This window comes from Radiomyces spectabilis (assembly GCF_025331425.1).
Source record: "Radiomyces spectabilis strain NRRL 2753 chromosome Unknown BYT42scaffold_12, whole genome shotgun sequence".
Taxonomy (NCBI): Eukaryota; Fungi; Mucoromycota; class Mucoromycetes; order Mucorales; family Radiomycetaceae; genus Radiomyces; species Radiomyces spectabilis.
Window position 1 is genome coordinate 309,296 of NW_026251937.1, and position 12,716 is coordinate 322,011.

Sequence of the window (12,716 nt, forward strand, 5' to 3'; positions counted from 1 at the left end):
TGTCTTTTACACCGAATCTTCTTTTTACTACACAGTCATTCAATGAATATGGTGGAATAGGCCCCCCCATTGACAGGCATTTTTTCTTGTGAATGGTCGGGTAATGAAACGGTTGCATAGAGTCAGTATTAAATTCAGGTGACCCATTTTATGGGAACTAGCTTTTTTCCAAGATCTATTATTCGGAGAACTGTTCCAATATAGTAGCAAACGAAAACGGTTCGAAAAGCACACCATCGCCATGATAAAACTTGCCATCAAATTCCACCCTAGATAAAAATCAATCATGGTCAACACTCTCGTACACGGCACATAAAAACAAGCTTCACTTTTGGGCTTACCAATGCAAACGAAGTGCGTGAAGGAAAGCTGATAATCCTTCCATGCAAAGCAATACGCCGATCGTTAATACGAACCACATGGCAAATCCAACCACTAAACCCAGGGCGGCGGCCAGCCCTGACATTTTGAACCATATCTTTAGGGTCATATCCCACAAGACGCTGGACAATTCTGCAAATATTTAAATATATAAAAAAGAGAAACCATGAATCATGTATTTAGTTGTGACAATTCAGGCAATCAGAAAACTTACGTGCGTGAGCCAGTGAAAGCGCCCATAAACGAAGATACGAGGCAGTATTGGAGATGCAGTTGAGGCAAAATTCAATGGTATGGATCGTCTGATGAATCATTTCTTCACTAAAATCAAACTGACACACCGCTGTTAATCAAAACACATCTTGCTTTACCAAGGATTTCTTTTCCATTGCTTCTTACTTCTTCTTCCTCTTCTTGCTGCGGTTCTTCTATAAACAATTCCATGCCTTCGTGATGACCGTCTCCTGAATGCAATTCATGCTCGTCCTCGGCTGCCACTGTTTGATAGCGATGTTGGCTATGAAGTTTCTTGAGGTAATACGGTTTGGCAAACCACATCCATGGGACGCAGATAAAAGCAATGAATAAAAGAATCGCTTGAACAGGACCCTGTACCGTGCCATGATCAGAATAAACATCTATAGGAAAACGATTTCCTTTTTTGCATTTACCTGTCCAGGATAGAGTTGATCTTGAGGATCGACCTTGCCCGGAGATAGAAACATGTAAATGAGCATGTTCAATAGATTGGGCGGCGAGTTATGAAGTGTGTGACCTTGATCATCTACTGCCCACCAGTCCACACTCCACTTGTACAGAATGCAGAACACTAGATAACCAAAGATGCACTCCATGAACAAGATTTGTGGTAGAAATTCAAGCCAGATAAATATTTGGTTGCCATAGTGCACATGATTATAGACGTTCAAACAAATAGCAAATGACATCTACCCAATGGATCAGTATACCCATTAATGACTGACAATTAAAAATCTACCAAGCAATGAGTGCCTTACGTGAATCACACCAAGGATGATGGCCTGTTTCATCTTGTATGAATTGGAAAATAATAAAAAGTTTTCTGCTCCATGCCAGGCCTAGGAAGACGGTCAGTCCTCTAATCTTTTGGGATAAAGAAAAAAAAAGAGCTGCTTACAGGATCAAACCCGAATTTGTAGACGTGACCATTGGGTATACCTTCCACTGCATCAATGCCGTTGTATTCCCGCGGCCAGTCGAATCCGGATTTGAATAGATTCAACGACAAGGAGAAGATGTCATTATAGATGGCCCCGGTAAAAATGGAAAAAATAGCCATCATTAGCATCATGTATCGACCAGCGAAAAACATTTTGAAAATCTAGAGTTGTAAGTCATTATCGATGTTTGTCATACAAACCGGGGTACCAAAAAAAAAAAAAAAAAAAAAAAAAAAAACTTGCCTCCCCATTGTTACTCGCCAGCTGCTTCTCATTGAGAACAAGGTACGAGGCAAAGCACAGCATGAGTAACCCGTGACCAATATCACCAAACATGACGGCGAATAGAAACGGGAAAGAAATCACCGTAAAAAGACCAGGGTTGACTTCTTGGTAGCGAGCAATGCCATACGCATCAATGATGTTTTGAAAGCCTTCTGTGAATTTATTCGTTCGATGGCACGTAGGTCGTGTTTTATTTGTATGGATTTCCGTCAATACGGAGGACAGGTTCGTCCCTGATGCATCCTAAATCAAAAGCGCATGAGACACACACATGTTGACGCCTATCATTTGACATTATGTCGTCTTACCGTGGCATCCTTCAAAGCGCGTTGAATAACAAGAATGTCGTTTTTGGCGCACCATCCTTCACCGATAAGGCATTTACGATTGGCATCATAATTGAACAAGTTCAAGGTATGATAGATGGCTTTTTCTTTTCGTACAAGTGTGAACCAAGCGGTGAGATTTTCCGCTACTTTTAACAGCTCCATCCGCCTCATTTGACTTGTATTGGATAAAATCTACAAGGGTAATACGTTACGAGATCGGCTCCATCACGTCGGCCATGTTCCAGAAAATTTTAAGCCCATACATTGCCTAGATCTTCGATGCGGGAAGTGATTTCTAACAAGGTATCTCGTCGTTTATCGGAAGAATCATCCACGGTGTATAACGTTGCGCCCATGCTTTCGCATATTTTCTTGATCTTGGCAACGACTTCGCGTCCGTGCGCGAAAATGGCGAAAACATCTTTTTCTACCGCTTCGTCCGTGACAGGATCAATGATGGACTCGTCAATATCGACGGATTTCATATACAGATTGCCACGCAATGATCGCCACAGGATGCGTTCAAAAGTTTGTAATCGCGATCGAGCAATCACGCCAGTGACGTGACCCAAATCAAGATGACTTAGTTCGTACTGTACCTGCTCCACGTCATTGTCTAATAAGGGAGCAGCGGCGTCTATTTCGTCTAGTGAAGTACGAACGATATCGTGCCTTGATCCTGCCTTGATGGTGATAACAAAAAGTCGGTTCAGCGTATCAATATCGGGTGGGCGGGTGTAACCGATGCTTCCCAACTTACTTGTTCAAAAAATGCATCCGTTTCGCGTAACACATGGCGGAGTTCAGTTAATTGCAGGTATCGTCGTTGAAGACTCTCGTATGAATCGTTCATTTCACAAATGCGTGTTTCGTGTTCTTTCAGCTTTTCTTCCAATTCGTCAACTTCTTGAGCGGAAGGGGCGCGAGAAAGATACGTGGTGGTTGCTAATGGTGCTGTGACAATGTCGGCCTTGGCGATTTGTGTTTGAAAAAAGCCTGTATTCAATATGTTACGTCGCTGCAACTACTTGTGCTGCTGCTGCTGCTGGGGGCTACAATCTCCACTTACGGCATTGCCGCTCCATTTCGTCAAAGCGTCTGATTTCAGACACAAATGAGCGCTGGAATGCATTGACATCGGGATTAAGCTAACAGCAACTTCCGTGAGCAGATCGAGGCAAGGTCATGCTAACTGTTGAGTTTGTCCTTACGTCTATGAATTGCAACTTGCCCAGCTCGCCCAAGCTGGATATACATATCTGGGCTACTTCGCCGGGTAAATACAATTGAACAAACGACATTTGCTCTGATCGAAATAGCGTGGTTCGTGGCATAGTGCATGGACCTATTGACGAAAATAGTGGGTGGAAAGAACAAACGAGCACAATTTGTCTCAAAAAGGAAAAGCGGCAATTTCGCATACAAATTTCTCTTTTTTCATTTTGGAAGCACAGAAATTAAGGAAAAAGCCACGTGAAATGATGGATTAACTTCAGAACGTATTGATAACTCTATCTTGATGCTTGAGTAGATGTGCATACTGGTGTGTTTTTCTAAATAGATAGCTAATGGTATCATTCTTTGCTCTCTTCATCTTTCGGTTATCCCTCCTTGTTCTCTTCAATGATCTCAGAGTCATGAATTACCAGAAGTAGACCCTGATTGGCTAATACCGAGCCAATCAATGCTATGCGACGGTTCAAAAGGACAAAAGCCCGACAATTGGGATTTTTCTGTATCCCTTCTTATTATTCCCGTTTTCTTCGGTTCACCATCTGGCTCATGACCCGATTCCACCAGGACCCTAAATCACCCATACAGGAACTCCCCAATGCCTTTACTGAACCGGTAACACCGAAAGACGTTTCTCCCCTTGCTTCGAATTTCGACACCTGGTTCCTAGAAGCGAAGCAATATCGGGGACATTCGCCTTGCAAAGATGCCGCTACGGCTGCATTAGAACCTTCATTACGACCCAGGTAAGATGTCGCCTATAACGAATTTCGTGATAGCTACTGGTCTTCCCGGAGAATTTTATGAAATAAAGGGATGGGGAGGGTCACTGATCATTTGTTCTTGTTACTGGCAGTGCCTCCAACAAAAAAGCGCGTCCTGATTCGATCCTGTCTATAAACTCCGAGCAAAGCGTGAATTTGGACGATCTCATTGAAGCCAACTATACCTCGGACCTGGAACAGGAAACGGATCTGTCCACGCTTGCCAATATCGATCTCAATGAGTCTCTCAACACGCTGGAAAACGTAAAGTAGTACAAAAAAGTTGTTCGTCTTTGTATGCGTGTGGACAATGACCGACTATTTTTCTTTTAGACACCGCCAACGTCTGATTCTACCGCGCCATCAAAAGAAGTCGACGGTGGTTCGCCGCGGCTTTCTCCAAATCAAAGACCCATACGGTATGGCCTCGACCCCATCGAAAAGGGTGATTCATACAACGATGCAATGGATGATCTGAAAGAGTTTGAAGATTTTCTGAATACAGCTCAGCAGGTACTTGTAATAATCGATTCTCGTGCGATACATACGATGATTAACGTTTGATACATGAAAAAGATCAATCTGGACAATTGGGATTTTTTACCAAAAGGCGATACAGGTACGGTACTTGGGGGGGGGGTGCATTAGATGAACCAGGTATTAATTTTTTTGTCATTTTCGTGTATTTGTACAGCCGATATATTATCCTTTCCCATGCCACCGACCGATACGCATCCTGTTCATTTGCGCCGCAACCGATCGCGATGCAGCAGTATAAGCAGTGAACACAGTTTGGCGTCACATTCAACAGTAACGAGTTACCATTCCCGCCACATATCGCCGACCCCATCCACGTCTTCGTCTACTCGATCATTTAGTCGTCTGGCGCAATATGCATCTTTAAGCGAGACTTCTCATCGTGTATCCTCCATATCTTCGCACCGATCTCTTGGCAGTATATCACAGACGCTACGTCCTAGCACATCCATGTCTGCTTCACGACCAAGTACCAGATATGAAAATTGGTTAAATTCCAGTACCTCTAAATTAGCCAAACGAGCGTCTCACATACCAATGCCAGCAAGCACAAGATCGACAAACCTTGTCACACCCCAGCGTACAAGTTCGGCTGCAGCTAGTACGACCGCCCCCCATCCCAGCCGTTCAGAGAGCCGATTAGGTGGCTATCGTACTTCTCAACGCGCAAGCCACATTCCTTCTATCCGACTGAAACTTCCACATCCATCACCACCCTCCTCTAGCAAAAGCACCTCTTCCCTGCGGTCCTCATCTCGAATGGGTCATTCCCGTTCTTCCTCTTCTCATTTACAGCAATATTTCACAACGGAGCGGTCACCATCCAGACAAAGCAGCTCATCGGTAAGCACGCCCACTTATCCGCGTGCACCTTCTCGACTATCCAGCGTGTACAATCAACTCAGGTAAAAGATCGTCACATGACGACAGCCACGCCAAAACAGAGGACGAGTAGACTAGGGCGTCGTTTACAGTGAAATTTCTAAAGATGGTTCAAGTGTCTACATAACTTTTATTACAGTGTTTACGGTTTTTTCTTCTTTACTTGTTTTATTTGGCCATTTCTACAATGATATGGGCCAATAATGCTGTCATTAACATACAAAGGAATGCGTAAATGGGGGTAGCGTAATCGTAACCTAAGCAGATGTGAGTTCAAGTGAGCAGTAAAAGGATCATCGTTATCCAGAAGGGAGCCACTTACCCAGGTCCAAATTTTTGGGTACAACCATCATGCGGCAGCAATTGTCGGCTCCTGCGCTTACCAGAAATTCGCCCGATCGGCTGAAATTCAAGCTCGTAATGGCAAAGCCGTGAGCATCAGGTACACGCAGCAAGGGCTATTGCAAGTTTCAGATGGCTTGGAAAAAAGACAAAAACTGATCCTTCACACCTCTCGTTCCCTTTATCAACTTTTTACTTACACGTAATGTCTGCGCATCAATGAGGCCTATGGTCAAGTCAGTGGATGCATAAGCCAATACGTGGCCTGACGGGCTAACGAGAAACAAATATTCATTGTCAGTCATAGAACGAATTCATTTACGAGGACAAGTTCACACACCTTACGGCAAAGCTGGTGATACCTTTCCGACTCACACTCGCTGTTTTCGCCCTTCGTAGATATCTCGCTTGGTGAGGATACACACGCCACGCACAGACAAATCCGCGCCCTCGTGACGTTGGATTGACAATAGCGTACAGCTTTTCGTTGGCTCGGTCTTGTGAAGCGTATCGACAAGCACGGAATTCGCAGGTCGTATTTCGATTTAATTTTGGACTATCAATTACCTGAACGATGCTGCCGTCCTCGAGCGAAGCGATAATCAATGCTTTTGCGGTGGCAATGGCCATGTAGTTTTCGTCTCGATCAATGTCGATGTCTTGGATATTATTGAACCGCAGAGGAGGAAAGGCGAGTTTCAGATCCGGCATCTTTAACACGGTCACTTTGCCATCACTGAATCCAGTCACCAGATACGACCGACTAAATCGGGTGACCTTTTGATATTCATCCGCATTTTTTTGAGTACTGGTCGAAATCTCACGGACCGGTTCAATACTAAAAGAGCCATTTGAGTATTACCACGTTTACTCGGTTCGATTGCCCTTGTATACTGACCCATGTTCCAAGCTAAACAGTCGACAATTAGGGTTTTTGCCTTGTTGAATATCCTGAGCGGTTCCATTAATCCCTGCAGCAAATAGAGGGAGCTGTACCACATAAGAAAAAAAGGGTAAGCTAAAAGCTCAGACCATGGGATTGTTTGGTCCATTTTCCAACGTACCTCGGGATGACAAGCAATGGACATTGGGCAGTCTTCCTCATCGGAAAGAGCCAATTGAGCAAGATCCTTGAATGACTTGTTTTTCTCGTCAACGGCAAATGACATCTGTGATTATGCAAAAAGCTTAATGAGGAAAATCTCGGGTACAAACCCAAATGCAATTGAGTGGGACATACCAGCTTGTTCTTGACGCCTGAACGATTAGCGCCACCTCCTCCTGCAGCAATGACCTGGTCGTCGACGGAAAAGTCGACACCGTATACTGGGAAATCAAACCGCTTCACAAATGTCACAGGCCTCATTAGAGAAGTAGTAAATAAAATACGTTGCTTTGGAGGGAAAATTCGGTCAAAGCGCGGGTCACCTTTCATGCGCAACCCGTAGCCCCGAGCTGAGTCAAAAAAAAAAAAAGAATTCCGGAAAAGGCAAATGCACGTTAAAATTGTAAAGCAGAGACCAAACCGCAATGGAATAAACAAAGGTTGTTTAAGAAAATGATTATTACTGGGTGTTTCCCATGGCGGTTTTACCGATAATGACCAGTAAGCAGTTCCAATATTGTATGCAAATTCTACAACTCCAAAAAACTTTTCCACTATGAAGGAAGGTCATTTCCAATCACCAAATAAAAAGAGTTCATAGCTCTGATGTGCAGCACCTGTATGTTGGTTATCTTGTGCTGCGAATTGTCCTTTAGTCAGCTCTTTCCGATTTTCTTTGCATAAAAAAGATTTGTCGGAACAGGCTGATTGAAGCGGCTGCGAAAATCTGATTGGAGAACCAAAGTTTCAGAGGGTGAAAAATTGCAGCCTTTTTTTTGTGCGCGTCTCGAAGATCCAACCTTTTGTCTTCACCTCGTTTTTTTTTTTTTCCACAATGTCGCCTGCTCCCATTTCGCCTGTCGAGAAAGTGGCCAACGTCATTCAACCTACGGCCCATGCATCTTTACAAGATAAAGTTGAGGCCATGCGAGCATTGTCTGTATATCTTGGAGGTGCGTCGTCGTCGGAATGGCGCGAAGAGGGTCACCCCCCGCACTGCATTCACTTTGAACTCACCCTAGATTGATTTTGAAGATCATGTGTCGCAAGATCAGGCCAACCAAGTTCTATCTGTAGTGTCACTGCCCGGACTTTACGCCAACTTGGACATTGACGACGATGAACTGACAAAAGCCGTGTGTGATGTTATTAATAAAGTACTGCAACCCTTCCCGTATGAAGCAATTATTGGCCAAGACAACAAAGTAAGTTAACCACTATCATGACTGGGCAGGCATTCAAAAAAAAAAGAGAGAATAAAATACGACTGCTTTTGGATTTATGCAGACCTTTTTGATTCAAGGCTTGGCCCATTTTTCTCCTTCGATCCGATATCTGTGTTTGCAACAAGTCGAAAAATCTCTTGCATCCGACAATTCCGTTTCATCTATGGTAGAGTATAAAGGCTAACGCATTTGTATGGGACAAATGATATTAATGACTCGACGCGTTGATTAGATCCATTCAGACATCTTTCCGCTGGTATTAACGACATTGGCCTTCCAAGATACACGCACGGCCACCAAGGCCGTAGATATCATTGCTCGGGTATGGAAAAAAGAAATTGATGGTTCATGTAGATCAGGTTGCTCACTATAGTCATGCTACCTGCATCAAGGTTGCTCTCACTGAACCAGGTCGCGTAGCCTTCTTTAGCGTTCAAACTGTCGCTATGCTGCGACGGTTTCTGCATGTGTAAGGCTCTGCAGTTTGCTGAAAAATGATGTGATGAGATCGTGACATACTCACCTCCGGGTTTCTGTGCAGGAGCGGAGTCGTTAGTTTTCGAGTTTATGAACTCATTGTCCGGGTGGCCGCTTCGTCGGATATCGCATTCCAAGAATGCGAACTGTCAGGTCTGTTAAGCCATGTCGTATCAGAAGTGAAATCCGAAGACTTGCTGCTGAAAATGAACGCCGTGGATATGCTCAGCGAAGTAAGGCAGAAATTATTGTTTGATTGATGGGGTGATTTATTGAACAATTGTGGATAGATTGCCGCAACTCGGTCAGGGCTGACATTTTTACAAAAAGCTGATCTACTCAATGATCTGGCGCTGGTCCTTGACGAAGAAAATGAGACCGATGTGGCCGTCGTCCTCACCAAATGTGCCGTGCTGAAATTCTTTGGAAAACTGGGCGAACAACCCGTGAGTGATGACAAAGGACCGGAGATACGATGTAATGAAATGGCTCTACTTATTGAGATTGGGAATAGGACGTCTCATTTGAGCCCATTGCCAGCCAATATCATCTGCTCAACCGCCTACAGCGCTGCTTGGATAGCCAACATAAAGAAGTGGCTGTGAGTATGCCTTGAAAACAATAGGTACCTGGGATAGCATACTCAAATGATGACGCTTCCACTTTGCAGATTGCAGCTATTGCATCCATTGGGCTAATTGGTTCTCACGTCAATGGATTACGGTTAATTTATACGAACCCGCTGATGAACACCGTCTTGGAAGGATGTCACTCTTCTACTGGGGATGTAAAAACGGTCTACTTGCAAACACTATCAAAGATGCTCGCCGTCACGTAAGAGCGTTTGCAAAAGGAAAAACTGGACGCGTGAGATCTAATATTGGATTTAAACAACCTCGTAGCGATGACAGCAGTAACAACAGCCCTTCGGTAGCGCAAATGACACTTGATATGTTTAAACGAATGAGTGGTGAGTCTTCGCGTCAGCTTTTCATCAAGTTCTTGGACTGAATCTCATGTGGCTCCCACAGGCAGCAACACACCGTCTCTATCTCTCTTGATTTCCACCGCCAAACAACCGGTAGAAGAAACGAAAATCGCCGCTTTTGCAGTGTTGCAAAGTGTTGCTTCACACACATGGGGTCGACAGGTTGAATTCGCAACCGGTTTTGATCCGAAAGTTCTGCTTGCTGATGAAAGGATAATTTGTAATAGGAAATGGCCCAATCTCGCGAATTTTTAGGATATATTTTGGATCGTGCCACAGAGCACAGCCGTCAGGGACAGGTAAAACGAAAGCCTACTGTTTCATCATGTAAAAAAATAATCATCATTTAACTGGAACTCTGTCTTTAACTGATGTAGACCTGGAAATATGGTATCGTCAAGACATTGGCAGAAGCGCCCGATAGTGCAACAACCTTTGGAGAACATTATTCGATGTTTGTGCAATATGTGAGACAAGGTCCCTCCTTCCAAACAAACGAGCCTATGGCTGCCCTAGAAAGTGCATAATCCTTTCAAATTATAAAAAAAAAAAGCATTTGACTACACTGCAGAATGAAGCTGATGACCCAGACGAGGTGGATATCGTGGCATTTAAAGATTCTCAAGGAGTTGGGTTCTGACGATTTTACAAAGGTGAAAAAAGACCAACGAGCGTTTACAACGCCAAAAGTGCTGCCTACAACGTGTGTCGGGTCAGTAACTGGCGTTCGAAGTATTGGGATCCTTTTTTTTTCTCTCTTCTTTTTTTATTCGCAAGTGTGGTGCTCCAGCTCACATCGCTGCTGGATTCATGACAAGTAAATTGATAATGAAACGGAACAGACAAGATTGTGAGATCATAACAGGAACGGTACGCTGTGTTTGTCTGTTACACAGCATATTCATGCATACTTTTTTGATGATGTTAAAAACGGATTCCCAAAGCCGCAGAAAAAAATGGTCCTCATTTCCACATGAGAAGGTGGGAAATCAATCCAATCTCAATGGTTTACATAAAGCTGGATTGTCATGTCGTACAATGAGGGGCACGGAAAAGAGGAAATCACGAGGCGAGAGTTTACCTTGACTTACAACGTTGATCAAGCGTTGCCTCATATCGTAGAGCAGTCAGAAACGGAGGCAATGATCCAATAATGAAAAAAGTCCATGCAGATGGTTATACTACCTCAATTATCTCGGAAAGCCCTCTTTGTCTTAGAGGTAATAATATGGCTTTGAAACAAAGAATCTATCCTTTTTATCTACAATGCATTACAGTGCAAAGAGAAGAAGTCGTGATTGCTGTGATTGCTTGAAAAAAGTAAATTACGAAAATAGCAAGCACTGATCCCATTTTCATTGTGAAAGACAAGCTGTCATTGCAGAATCCATTAGCAATAATGGTGCATGCATCATTTAAAAGTCACAGCAAAAAACCGATGCAGATGTTTTATGAAAGACGGAATTCTTTATTCGCGCCAACTGCTAAAATCGCCTACACGTACGGCACCGGTTTTTAAATATTTAAAGCAGACAAAAATAAAGCTATGGTACCCGTCTTTCAATACTCATCGAAACCTTATATCATGACAAAACAACTATTTCTTCTCTTCTTGTGCCTGCTGGTCATTTCAAAAGTGGCCTCTTCTGGATGGATCGGAACAGGCGGACCTCAATGTCGACTGGATATCTGTGGACCCTTTGAAAAGTTGGCTTGCAGAGCGTCAAACCAAGAACAAGCGAAAATAAAATGCCCTGCCGAATGTGGAGATTTTGTTCCCATTTCTTGCGTATCAGGCTCTAGAATTTGCTGCCTATCCAGGTATCCCAAGCAATTCCCGGTATCCGGACCCGTTAGACTTTGATTAATCGTATCCCACTTGTGCCTGTTTCAAGCACCAATTGCAGCATTGTAATACTAGGCAACATATTCTCCATAGAAGTGGTGTCAAGTTATGAGAAAATAAAAATAGAAGCATCCAAAAAAAATAAATTGGTCCATTTCCTTTGACCTTGGATGACCAAAAAGTGCGCTTATTCATTGTCTGTGTAAAAGTGTATTACTGCCTCCCTGGTAACGTGACCGACTCTGAAACCAAGTACTGCGAACATACTTTCATCAAAAACCTAACCAAAATAGCGACTAACCTTAGAGGATAACGTAAGCCATGAAATACAATTCAACTAGCAAAATGAAAGTTCGACAGCGATTATAAACTTGTGATGTATGGAGATACAGTAAGTTTAAGCGAAATTAGACAATAGGTTGGAAAATTGTTGCAAGGCTGTCAAATGATCTTTATTCGTTGTTTGCCCTGGTTTCTTTTATACTTGATTAAAAACTGCAGATCTGAATCTCTGGCTATGATACCGTCCTCAATTATACAGTTCATCTAAAGTTTGATGGACAGCCTAAACGCAGGAACAGCTCATGAGAGGCGCCTCGTTCCCATATATAATAATCGATGCGTTGTCACGAGTTTCGGCTCGTTCAAATTGCATGTAAAGTAATATTGATTCTTTGAGCTGATAGTTTTAGCGCCTTGCTCCCTAATCATAGAGAATCGATGTATCTTGTTCAGTTTAGCCAGTAACATACATCTCGACATATTACGTGGAAAAATCCAAAAGTAAATAAATTATGCAGTCTCAATAATTGTGTCACCTCCACCTGCTTGTTGCACCCAGTATTTACAATTGTGTGAAAAGAAAGTAAGTTAAAGAGAAAAAGAGATAGAGAAAAAAAAAAGATGACATAGTAAGGCGCAAAGCTGGGATTAACCATATATGGAAATCCTAGCCCTTTATAAGTCTATATCGCAAAAATAAAGAAAGGTGGGTGGATAGCATTGTGGTGAGCGTTTTTGAGTGCCATGTCCGCGAAAGCGGATTCGAATCTCGTTGCGGTCATCATATGCTGTCCAGTCATCTTTTTGAGTTTTTTTTTTTTTTTTATTTGGGCCTTGGCG

The 12,716-nt window shown here is 43.2% G+C and overlaps 5 protein-coding genes across 5 annotated transcripts; 3 read left to right on the forward strand and 2 right to left on the reverse strand.

Annotated features, from left to right (window-relative positions):
- Nucleotides 1–178: 178 nt before the first annotated feature.
- On the reverse strand, nt 179–3,495 carry BYT42DRAFT_595205 (V-type ATPase, V0 complex, 116kDa subunit family; the record flags this gene model as incomplete). The annotated part of the gene is made up of 13 exons (XM_051570829.1): nt 179–269; nt 342–513; nt 596–713; nt 781–990; nt 1,053–1,328; nt 1,398–1,478; nt 1,538–1,741; nt 1,824–2,108; nt 2,174–2,386; nt 2,458–2,877; nt 2,955–3,190; nt 3,264–3,342; nt 3,406–3,495. The coding sequence occupies 13 exons, from the start codon at nt 3,493–3,495 to the stop codon at nt 179–181; spliced, it is 2,475 nt and encodes an 824-aa protein (XP_051419993.1).
- Nucleotides 3,496–3,944: 449 nt separating this feature from the next.
- Nucleotides 3,945–5,727, forward strand: BYT42DRAFT_582303 (uncharacterized protein). Its single transcript, XM_051569671.1, has 5 exons — nt 3,945–4,173; nt 4,284–4,455; nt 4,525–4,704; nt 4,768–4,810; nt 4,886–5,727. Exons 1-5 carry the CDS (start codon nt 3,977–3,979, stop codon nt 5,635–5,637), a joined length of 1,344 nt encoding a protein of 447 aa, XP_051419994.1. The 5' UTR covers nt 3,945–3,976; the 3' UTR covers nt 5,638–5,727.
- Nucleotides 5,728–7,394, reverse strand: BYT42DRAFT_582308 (quinon protein alcohol dehydrogenase-like superfamily). The gene is made up of 6 exons (XM_051569672.1): nt 7,193–7,394; nt 7,017–7,121; nt 6,851–6,942; nt 6,293–6,790; nt 6,153–6,225; nt 5,728–6,068 (listed from the first exon to the last, which is right to left on the reverse strand). Exons 1-6 carry the CDS (start codon nt 7,385–7,387, stop codon nt 5,910–5,912), a joined length of 1,122 nt encoding a protein of 373 aa, XP_051419995.1. The 5' UTR covers nt 7,388–7,394; the 3' UTR covers nt 5,728–5,909.
- Nucleotides 7,395–7,807: 413 nt separating this feature from the next.
- BYT42DRAFT_582312 (26S proteasome non-ATPase regulatory subunit 5) lies at nt 7,808–10,417 on the forward strand. Its single transcript, XM_051569673.1, has 13 exons — nt 7,808–8,010; nt 8,093–8,262; nt 8,345–8,449; nt 8,516–8,605; nt 8,676–8,752; nt 8,825–8,993; nt 9,051–9,206; nt 9,275–9,361; nt 9,431–9,594; nt 9,663–9,730; nt 9,792–9,910; nt 9,976–10,047; nt 10,126–10,417. Exons 1-13 carry the CDS (start codon nt 7,893–7,895, stop codon nt 10,273–10,275), a joined length of 1,545 nt encoding a protein of 514 aa, XP_051419996.1. The 5' UTR covers nt 7,808–7,892; the 3' UTR covers nt 10,276–10,417.
- A 691-nt stretch (nt 10,418–11,108) lies between these two features.
- Nucleotides 11,109–11,717, forward strand: BYT42DRAFT_582314 (uncharacterized protein). Its single transcript, XM_051569674.1, has one exon. It carries the CDS (start codon nt 11,295–11,297, stop codon nt 11,610–11,612), a length of 318 nt encoding a protein of 105 aa, XP_051419997.1. The 5' UTR covers nt 11,109–11,294; the 3' UTR covers nt 11,613–11,717.
- The last annotated feature ends 999 nt before the right edge of the window (nt 11,718–12,716 follow it).